At 41.9% G+C, this 10756-nt stretch overlaps 1 protein-coding gene across 3 annotated transcripts; it reads left to right on the forward strand.

Moving 5' to 3' along the window:
- The first annotated feature begins 636 nt into the window (after nt 1-636).
- Nucleotides 637-10661, forward strand: LOC104806728. Of its 3 annotated transcripts, XM_019201689.1 has the most exons (18): nt 637-766; nt 928-995; nt 1279-2842; nt 3056-3469; nt 4142-4303; nt 4606-4886; nt 5001-5413; nt 5615-5667; nt 5742-5843; nt 5917-6558; nt 6649-7685; nt 7932-8040; nt 8408-8588; nt 8790-8857; nt 8953-9068; nt 9148-10005; nt 10369-10465; nt 10575-10661. In XM_019201689.1, the coding sequence occupies exons 3-18, from the start codon at nt 2578-2580 to the stop codon at nt 10580-10582; spliced, it is 4806 nt and encodes a 1601-aa protein (XP_019057234.1). In that variant the 5' UTR covers nt 637-766; nt 928-995; nt 1279-2577; the 3' UTR covers nt 10583-10661. The 3 variants fall into 3 exon arrangements, with proteins under 3 accessions (XP_019057234.1, XP_019057232.1, XP_019057233.1); XM_019201687.1 differs by having other exon boundaries at nt 5917-7685; XM_019201688.1 differs by having other exon boundaries at nt 5959-7685.
- Nucleotides 10662-10756: the final 95 nt, after the last annotated feature.

Raw genomic sequence — 10756 nt, forward strand, 5'->3', positions numbered from 1 at the left:
GGCCGAGATGTAGGCCCGAGCTCCGCTCGGTAACCGAACTCGTTAAAACCGATGTGTTTTTCGTCTTCCTCACACGTATGAACGTCGGAGAGAAAACGTGAGGTTTCGATACGCACTTCACATCGAGGATAACATAATTTAATAATTAATCTATCTTTAACGTAATAACGGAATTTAAAATGGAATGTTCCTTTTGATGGCGAAAACAGATGTCGGAGAATGATCAACCCTCTGATTGCTTTAGCGGGTTTAGTAGGTGACATCGCCGGGTTCAACTTATATGGGCCTTGGCCCATCTCATTAAGTTTAATGGGCTGACTGAAACTGTTGTTATACCGTCCACTCCAGGCCCAAACCTAACCCAAGTTCCTCTCTTTTTTAATCTATTCTCATTCTCACGTGTTAGCAACCCAACCCATTCCAAAGTCCAAATAGCCAATCAGCTTTTAGTAACCCACCAGTCATTTTAACTTTCCCCTGCATCCTTTGTGCAACGTCTAAGAGTCTGCCACGTGCGTTGTTCAACGAAGGATCTATTCTCATCGACATATAAAAAAACTGATCACCCTCCCTTTTTTTTTGCATTTCTTTCATTTTTTTTTAAATATAAGTATTTGTTTTTTTCCTTGCCCCAGACTCATTTCCTTTGCCGAGAAAAACGAATAAATTATCTTTCGTTCTCTCTCCTCTTCTAACTCGCGCACTCTCCGTCTTCCTATTCGCCGGAACCCTAGCCTGTCTTCCGCCTCTCCTCTTCTTCACTCCGGTGAGTTTTTCTTCTTTTCCGGCGTTTCAATTAGTCGTGCGTCGGTTCACCAGATTATATTTTCGGGTTTTCACGGCTTCCTCTGGAGTAGTTTTTTTTTCTTCAAATGAACTTGAGAAGGGAGAGTATTGACGCGTCCGCTGTTTTTGTTGCTCTTGCAGTAGATGAACGTGCGATTAGGAAAGGGTTGAGGTTCGACGCCCAGGATTTTGTCACCGAATGGAGGGAGGTAGCGTCTCTATATACTCTCTTGTTACTGTACTTATATTTTCCTGCTGTTTGTTTGACGCGATACGAAGTGATAAAGTCCTTTCTGCTATCAATACATTTGTATCCGGTTGGTGGTATGCTTTATATTCTAACTTAATTCATGGAGGCATTTTCTACTGAAACATCGAGGTTGTTGGTGTAATTTTTTGACAGCCATTTCCAGTCTCGCTGTACGGAATGCTTTCGAACTTGGAGATAGAGTCTGCTGAGTATCTGATGAACTATTTTATTCATGATTGCAGGAATAAACCCATGGATTATGATGACAATGATTTTCAAAGCCAGAATCTTCATTTAGCTGGAGATACTAACAATGAATATCCGCCAGTGTCACAGCCTTATGCTCTTCCTAAGTTTGATTTTGATGACAGCCTTAATGGGCATCTGAGATTTGACAGTTTAGTTGAAACTGAGGGTTTTCTTGGTATTGAGGGTAACGAAGATAATAACTGGATTGAGGATTTCTCCCGGGGAAGCAGTGGTGTAGTATTTAGTTCAAGTGCAGCAGAGTCTTGTGCCATTTCGAGGCACAATAATGTTTGGTCGGAGGCTACATCAATGGAATCTGTTGAAATGCTTTTGAAGTCAGTTGGGCAGGATGAAATAATTGCAAGAGAGGATACTGTTAAGAAATCTGACATTTGTGATGAACTAGGTAGCATAGCGGAACAAATGGAGCCTAGTGAGACGCTTTGTGTGAACAGTCTTTCTAAAGAGGAAGCAGTGAACTTACAACCCAGACCATCTTTGGATGAGACTCCTGGAGAGTCATCTGTTTCGCTGGAAGATGTTGGACCAGAACAACCCTTGGTTAAAGATGCTTTACCAACTGTTGCCCACGAGTTATCTGCGGAGGGAAGGAGTACCATCTTGGCCTTAAAAACTGGCAATGAGGAGGTTGGTGTTACTGTGAGCACGCAGAATGACGCGGGATATGCAGAACAGATGTTTGTTGAAAAAGATAAGATAGGGACTGAGACAACTGAATGTCTTCTCGACAAAAAGGAGCTTGAAATTTCTTCAGATTCAAGAATGGAAACTGATCGTACATGTGGCTCTGTGCAGAGTGATATTACTTCTATTGCTGATCTGAATAGAGATGGAAAGTTGGTTTCCGTCGAGGCTCATTTTGATAGCCATGTGGTCTCATCTTCTAAATGTGAAAATGTGGAAACTAATGTGGAAAAGCCTGACTTGGTGCCAACTGAGCCATCTGATTTCCCAGTGATGGAAAGAAGAAGCCAAAGTCCGTCAGTTATTGAGGCAGGTGGACAAGATGTTTTGGGTTCGTTTAATGATTCAGAGGCACAATGCCAAAATGTCCATGTCAGCATTGCTCATGCTAGTACAACTATTGAGACATCTGTTGATCTGTATGCACAGGTAACTAGTGGGAATAACATTCCTGCAAGCCTGAGTTGCTCAATCATGAGAATTTAGAAACCATTGTAAATGAGTGTGAATCTTCTATCCAGACTGAGACACCTGCACAGACTCATCTAGTTGAAACTTCAGAGGCTGTTCGTAATTCACCTGTGGAGATGATGGGTGAATCAAGCAATGCTCGTGTAGGTGGCGTCTCTTGGAAGACTGCTGATGATGAAGACATTGTTCAAGGTTCTGCTAGTCTCGAGCAGAAAACAGATTTGACTTTCGATGCCAGTGTTGTTGATCATGATGCCTGTAGCTCTCAAATTGTGTCTGAAAGAACTGTGTTGAAGTCTTTTGGTAATAATTCAGGAGCCTCTGCTTCCAGGCCGTCAGAATCGAAATTTCTGTCTGATACCGTTCCAGGTGACAAATCGAGTATGTCGCTGTCTAGTCTTTTTGGCATTGCTTTGTTGGCTTACACTTTGTGTCTTTCTCTGTTTGCTATCTAATTCCTTTCGCTACTTTTTTCTGGTCGTCTATCCACCCAGTGCCACTGTACTGCTGCTTGCTGCAGATGATGTAGTAATTAGTCCTTTTTCCATGTCTCCTAAATTATCCATACTTTTATGTATATTTATTTCTTCGCAGGGACTATCGTTAACGAGCAAGAATGTCAAGCATCACCTCTCAATGTCGATGAGTTAAAACATCTCAACAATGACAAAACACCTGCTGCAAGTGTTACCTTGTCAGCAGATTTATCAATCCCGGAAGCATCCTCTGATTTGACTGAGAAAGGCTGTGTTTCTGAAACTGAGAAAGTTTCATCATCTGAACCTGACAATGGTCAAACTCTGTGTGGTTCAGGGAGTCAGATGGACAAACAAGCTTGTGAGCATAACGAAGATACTCAATTCGGTACCTATAAAATTGAAGACTGTCCTGTTAATGATGGGCCGAAGGAAGTGGAGGCTGAGGACGCTACACGACAAACCGTGCTGCAGAAATCTGAGGAAAGAATTCCCGAAGAAAATCAGGATGCAGGATTAAAAAACGTGTCAGGTAATCTTTTTTCTGTTTGTCTAGTACTTGAACATGAAGGGCCGACTTGGCTCAGCGGTAAAACCATTTACCGTGGGGTCTGAGGTCGCGGGTTCGAATCCATCTCTCTACATTAAAATGTAGGGGTAAGGCGGCCTAGTATATTCCCTTCCCCAGCACCCCTACTAGAGGGGGATACGAACTGGGTTGGTTGGTCTAGTACTTGAACATGTTTGGCTGTTTGCACATTGCTATACGAGTGTATACTTGAATTTTCAGATCTTTTTTTGCTTATATATAGAACCTGATCATATGTTCATATTGTTTTATATTGCACATTGCTGTATCGCCATTTGGATGGAACATTATTGCCTTCTTGTGTTGCAATTGCATGGTAACTATACGCACATATTGTGTTGCTCATGTGGATCTTTTTGTCGACTTAATATCCGACAATTTTCTCGATAAGTGATCAATATAGTAGTTGTCTTGTTTGCTCACAGTGGATAAAATCTGTTATAATTTGTAATATATATGCCTGTTCTATGTGCATGCATATATATCCCTTCTTTTTTAAGCATGTCCTGTGCATGTATGATTCTGAAGGAAATTTATGAGTATCCATAAGGTCTGATGGATTGGTTGTCTTTATAGTAACTCTTGTTATCTCCCTCTATTCATCCTCCACCCTAGGCAAGGAGCTCAATCCTAACAGGGAGAGTATAAATGCACAATCTGATGCTGGTGCCGTGGATAATCTTGAGCCTGAAATTAAAAAGGATGACGAGGAAGAAAATAATAATACTGAATCCATGGACGTTATGAAAGCTGGAACTCCCATTTTATGCACTGAAGGTAAGTTTGTATTGTCTTTGATCAGAGAGAAACCTTTCTTCTTGTATAACTGCTGTTATGTCTGTCGTGTAAGATAAGGTATGCGAGTATGGTAACTTTATTATTTCCATGGTAGAGCCTATTGTCTATATGGTATCATGTTAGACATGCTATCACTTAGGAGAAGTACACTTACTACTGAGACATATTACTTATTCCTATGAGTCTTGTTTGGACAGACCTGTTGTATCCTTCAAATTATCCTTCGGTTGATATCTGCCTACTCATTGGAATTTCTATTGGCCTTATCTTGGATATTGCAGGTGATGCGATTAAAATAGCAGATTCTTCATGCATTTCTACATTTCCTGGGCCTTCTGTGGGAAGGGAAAAAGCTAATACCGATCCTGAGAATCCTTCTACTTCCCCCATTGGCAATAAACCTTCTATGCCTGCTGGATCTCAGGTGGTGAAGAGAAACGATACTTCCAGTGGTCAGATGAGCTTAACTTGCGATACAACTCCATTGGCAGATCTGCCATTTAAACAAGTGGGAGAAGTTTCACAAGCTATCAACTCTTCAGGAGCTATACTTATCTCTCCGGTACTTCTGTTTTTTCTCTTTCAACATACTTGTTTGTTATTGTTTGAGAGACTCATTTCCTTGTCAAGTCGTTTTTTAGACTTACTGAGAGCATATATTTCTTTGTTTATCAAGGTTGTACTCGGATCTCCTTTAACTTCTAGAGTAGAGAAAACAGCTGCAAGAGTTTCCAAAGGAACAACTGAGCGTAAGCCAAGGCGGACGTCTAAATCTACAGTAAAAGAGACTTCCAGAAAAGGAAATGCTGCAAAGGAGACAACACCTGCAAGGCAATTACAAAGTGGGGGCAGAATTAGTGTTTTTAATCAAAGTTCACCTTCTACTGGTCAGACCACACATTCTACTGAGAAGCAGCAAAATCCTCGTGCTGAGAATCCTGCTGTAAAACCGTTTGGGAGCTTTTCTTTGCCTGCGTCAAGCTTGCCGGACTTGAATTCTTCTGCCCTTTCAAGTCTTTTGCAACGTCCTTTCACAGACATGCAACAAGTGCAACTGCGTGCGCAGATATTTGTTTACGGGGCTTTGATGTGAGTTCTTTTCTTGTTCTGCATGTGTATCTAGTCTTATTTTATGCTAAAGTTGGCCCTTCAGAGCTTAAGTGTTTTGTCCTTGTTTATTTGTCTTCTGGCTTCATCACGTTTGCATATCTATAGAGCAATCCCATTTGGGGTTCTTCCTTTATTAATTATGTTGCTGAAGTTTATTTGTTTTGAAATTTCTCGGTACAGCCAAGGAACGTCACCAGATGAGGCCTATATGATATCTGCATTTGGTGGTCCAGGTAAGATTGTTATCCCTACATTTCTTCTGTTATCTGCATATGCAAGCAAATAGGTTTACTGTGTCCTTCTCTAGATGGTGGGAAAGGCATTTGGGACAAACCATGGCGTGCTTGTGTTGAAAGGACTCAGAAATCACATGCTGCTACTCCTGAAACTCCTTTGCAGTTGCATGCAGGTTTCTAACTTAATTTATTCGTAATTTATCATATTTTAGTCCTCTTTGTTTTTAACTGAGGTGCGAATTGCAGATGCTGGAGGTCCTGATGTTTTACCCAAAACTGTTCTTCCAGGTAAGATAGTGACTCCATCAGTCGGTCAAACCAGTAGCAAAGAGATTCCTGCAGTAAACCCTGTAATCCCTCTCTCATCACCGTTATGGAGTCTCCCAACACCCCACGATACTTTACAACCAAGGAGCATGCAAAGAGGTTTTGCTACTGATCACCAGCCACTTCTTTCTTCGTTGCATGCTCACCAAACTCCCCCAGTTAATAGTATGGTTGGACATAGTACCCCCTGGATATCACCGACCCCTTTCCGCAGCCCTTGGCTTGCTTCTCCACAGACCAGTGCATTTGATGCCGGTACTCGTTTCTCGGTTTTTCCAATCACAGAGGCTGTAAAGTTGACACCCATGAAAGAAACATCTTTGTCTCACTCTGGTGCAAAGCGTCTTCAGAAAGATCTGATTGTCCAAAGTGGAACTTCTAGCAGCGTTGTTAAAGGGACACCGTTCTTTGAGCCAAAGGGTGTGGTAGTAGCACCTAGTCAACATTCTATTGACGCGAAACCAAGGAAGCGGAAGAAGATTCCAGTTTCTGAGGAGCCTGGTCCAAGCATTTTGAATTCTCAGAAACAGACAGAATCAGTTGTTTCACCTCTTGTTGCATGTATATCACCATCTGCTCCTTTTACCTCCTCTCTCGCTAACCTTGCCTCTAACTCTACTGCCCCTACTAACCATGTCTCTATCATGACAGCCGCTCCGAACTTGACCTCTACGTTCTCCCTGGAAAAACCCAGTTCATCTTTACCATCCTCCATTCTTAGCAGTAATCTAGTGTCTGTGGACCTTGAAATGAAGCAGATATCTGTCTTGTCAGAGGATGCTGTTTGTAAACTTAAGGAAGCTATGAGACATGCAGAGGATGCTTCTTCTCTTGCTGCTGCAGCTGTTAGTCATAGTCAGTATGTGTGGAAGCAGGTAGATCAACTGAAGAATGCTAGACTTGAACCGGAAAATCAAAGCCAATTAGCTTCTGCAGCCGTTGCCATAGCTGCCGCTGCTGCGGTTGCGAAGGCTGCAGCTGCTGCAGCTAATGTCGCAGCAAATGCTGCATTGCAGGCAAAATTAATTGCTGAGGAAGCTTCAATTTTGAATAGGTCTGATCATGGTAATGAACTCTCTAAAATTGAAGGTAGTAAAATTCTAGGACAGGCTACTCCTGCATCTATCTTGAAGTGTAATGGTGCATCAATTAGTTCTAGTTCGGTTCTTACTGCAGCTAGAGAGGTTTCTAAGAAGAGGGTTGAAGCTGCCACAGTTGCCACAAAGCGAGCTGAAAATATGGATGCTATTGTAAAAGCAGCTGAGCTTGCAGCTGAGGCTGTTTCACAAGCTGGAAAACTTGTCTCGTTGGGTGATCCTCTGTCATTGAATGAGCTGGTGGAGGCAGGTTCAGATGGTTACAGGAGACACACCCAGGTATCTCAGGAAGTGGAGCCTTGTCAAAAGGGTGCATCGGAGAAGAAAGAAAACTTATCTCTGCAGAAGCGCGCAGATGGACACCCTGGGTTGGATGACCTTGTGAAATCAGCAGATGGTGTATCCTGTTCGGTTTCTGCCACTGGAAAGAAGACAAAGGGACCAAAGGGTCATAAGATGGCAGATTTGGCTAAAAGCGATGTTCTGGAACCAGAGGCTGCGCCAATATCTTTAGTCGACACCCAAATTGAAAGCGGACGAATCATAGAAGCTGCAAATGGAAATGACATCAAAGAGGGTTCCAGTGTGGAGGTTTGTGTAACGTCTATATATGCACGTACACAAATTTTTGTTTACAAGTTTCTCTAGTTACCACATAACTTGTCCTTGATGTCATCTCCTTGGCCCCTCACTGCACTGTGATCCTTTTTACACATCTTTTTTCTTCGCTTTCCGTTGCACAAATTCTTTTGAACTTTTAATTCAAGGTTGGTATTATGGTAGTTAGTCTATATTGTCCTCTCTGAATGATAACATTATTGTGATCCATACATGTAGGTTTTCAAGGAAGGGCCTGGATTAAGAACAGGATGGTATTCTGCCAATGTTTTGAGCTTGAAGGATGGTAAAGCTTACGTGTGTTACACTGATCTTTCTTCAGATGAAGGTGTGTTTTTATTTTACCACTTGGTATTCTCTACTTTATTTCATAAAGTGTCTTGAATGTGGTAATGCTGTAACGTGGTAGGCGAGAGATCCACTTTCCTGTTTTCCCATCTTACAACAATGAAAATAAAAAAATAAAAAAGGTATCCGAGTATTGGTATATGATAACCATATAACACTGGCCACCTTTTCCTTGGTAATTATTGTTATGCATGTGAGTTTCAGTAGTTTCCATGGCAAGAATATGAAATCAATTCGAACGGAAGGATCTCGTGTACTAACTGGTGTATGAAAGAGTCTACACTGCCTTTGTCTGGTGCTATGGACTGGCCGTAATATGTTATTCTGTGCGATTTATCTTATTTTAGGGACAGACAAGTTGAAAGAGTTTGTAGCCCTTGGAGGTGCTGGTGACATAGCCCCTAAAATAAGAACTTCGCGTTCTGTTATTGCGATGCCATTTGAAGGAACAAGGAAGAGACGAAGAGCAGCCACTGGGGATCGTACTTGGTCAGTTGGAGACAAGGTTGATGCGTGGGTGCATGACAGGTAATAATTGTTTCTTTCTTAATTGTTGGTTTATGCTGTTGCCAAACACGGATCACAACTGGCTCGTAGTTGTCTTCTCTATGTATCATTTCCACCATGTTTTATCTGCAGATTTTGTTTTGTGGAATCCTATTCAGAGTCCTTTTTAGCACTCTTTGGAAGTTTTATATAAGATTATTTACCTTTCTTTTTGTCTCCCAGCTGGTGGGAGGGTGTTATTTCTGAAAAGAACAAGAAAGACGAAACTACATTGACTGTCCATTTCCCAGGTGTGTAAAGACATGATTTATGTTTGAATGCTTTGCTTTTCTCTCTAGGTCAGAACTGTTTTATTTTACTTATGTGTTTCCTTCTGATCCGGCAGTGCAAGGGGAAACACTTACGGTGAAATCCTGGAATCTTCGTCCTTCTCTTGTGTGGAAAGGTGGAAGGTGGATTGAATCTTCTAGTTCAGGAGCCAGCATCAGCTCATTTCATGAGGTATTATTGACATCAGTGGATCTAGGGGCTTCACATTTTGGTACTCTGTTATTTGCTAAGACAACAAATCTGATTGCAGGGTGATACACCGAATGAGAAGCGTCCTAGATTGAGAAGCCCTGTTCATGAGGCTGAAGGAAATGACACTAGTTCGAAGAATGTTGTTCTGGAATCAGGGAAACTGCCACAGACTGGGTTTCTTGAGCTGGAGGCTTCGGAAAAAACATTTAATATTGGCAGAAGTACAAGAGAAGAGAACAAGCCCGATTCCCTTCGGATGAAAAGGACTGGTTTGCAGAAGAAAGGATCAAGAGTGATTTTCGGTGTTCCTAAGCCTGGAAAGAAGAGGAAGTTCATGGAAGTCAGCAAGCACTACATATCAGAGCCTGCCAGTAAGACTAGGCAACAAAATGAACCGGCTATCTCTGTCAAACCGATGGTGCCCCAAAGTTCAGGATCACGGGCCTGGAGAACTTCTTCTAAAAGTGATCCAAGAGAGAGGCAGACGACTATACCCAAGCCAAAGAATTTCAAACCCGCATCCAAATTGAAAGAGAAAGTGGGAGGTGCTGCTAAAACGATGGCCCAGAAAGAAGACTCACAGAACATCTCAGCCTCTAATCTTGAAGCTGATGAAGCTGCTGATCAGACAGCTGAGCACAAGGCTACTGTATCTGGAATACCTACCGATATCCAATCTGGGGAAACAACAGAAGAGCAAACTGCGTTATCTTCGCATGATACCTCAGGCATTCCTACTTCTAAGAAAACCTCTGCAAGCTTGAAAGCTGAACGCATTAACAAAGGGAAATTGGCTCCTGCTGATGGAAGGTTAGCCAAGATTGAAGAGTACGAAGTGCTCGGTAAGAACTCTTCAAAAACGTCTGACAACGTTGAGCCACGTAGGTCTAACCGCAGGATTCAGCCAACCTCCAGAGTAAGTACCCGCGCGCATTTAAGATATATGAAGCTACATCCCTGCTAATTCTGATCAGCATTGCATATCATGCCTTTTGATGCTTCTTACAGAATCATATCATTCACAGCACATCAGAATGAATTGTAGATACTTGTGTGTTCCTTCTGCCATATGCATTTACGTCCTTTAATGTCTGTCTATTGCATCTTTTTTATTTATCTGGACTTTTCACTGTCATATTGGAAATGTACTGAATACTGAATCATCAGTGTTAAAGAGACGGTGCATGTGGATGGGTCAATCAATTCACGTGCTTTGGTAACAGATATCTTGACATAACTTCAACCCTGATTCTTTTACCTTGTGTGTTGGTAACACCAGCTACTTGAAGGTCTGCAAACTTCGATGATAACCTCGAAGATTCCATCGGTTTCACATGGCAAAAGCCACCAAAGTCAGAGCAAAAGTAGCTCTAGATGTAAGAAGACATGCACTTGATGTTTCTCCAGTAATGGTATAAGGCCAATAACCACCTGCATGTTAAGCTGACATACGTTCATTCTTTTCTTTTTTTTGGTCCTCTGCAGGGAAATAGCAGCTGAAATGACGATTACATCCGATTGCAAATAAACCCTAAAGGAAAAAAGAAAAAAAAAAGGTTAGTGCGTGAACAAGAAGAAGATGAGAGACTCTCTTGGATGTAGGTCCTTTTCATATGTGGAGATGTAAATGTAGGGAAGTATGGGGGGGTTTGTCTTATATGGGCCTT

The sequence above is a fragment of the Tarenaya hassleriana genome, unplaced genomic scaffold (genome assembly GCF_000463585.1).
Source record: "Tarenaya hassleriana unplaced genomic scaffold, ASM46358v1 Cleome12, whole genome shotgun sequence".
In the NCBI taxonomy this organism is placed as follows: Eukaryota; Viridiplantae; Streptophyta; class Magnoliopsida; order Brassicales; family Cleomaceae; genus Tarenaya; species Tarenaya hassleriana.

Excerpts from the sequence above, each read along its gene's own strand:
- LOC104806728 (XM_019201687.1), top strand. The coding sequence starts at position 2,578 with ATGATGGGTGAATCAAGCAATGCTCGTGTAGGTGGCGTCTCTTGGAAG. Across the intron at positions 9,069-9,147 it reads GCATCAGCTCATTTCATGAG|GGTGATACACCGAATGAGAA; the intron begins GTATTATTGACA and ends ATCTGATTGCAG. Across the intron at positions 10,006-10,368 it reads GGATTCAGCCAACCTCCAGA|CTACTTGAAGGTCTGCAAAC; the intron begins GTAAGTACCCGC and ends TGGTAACACCAG.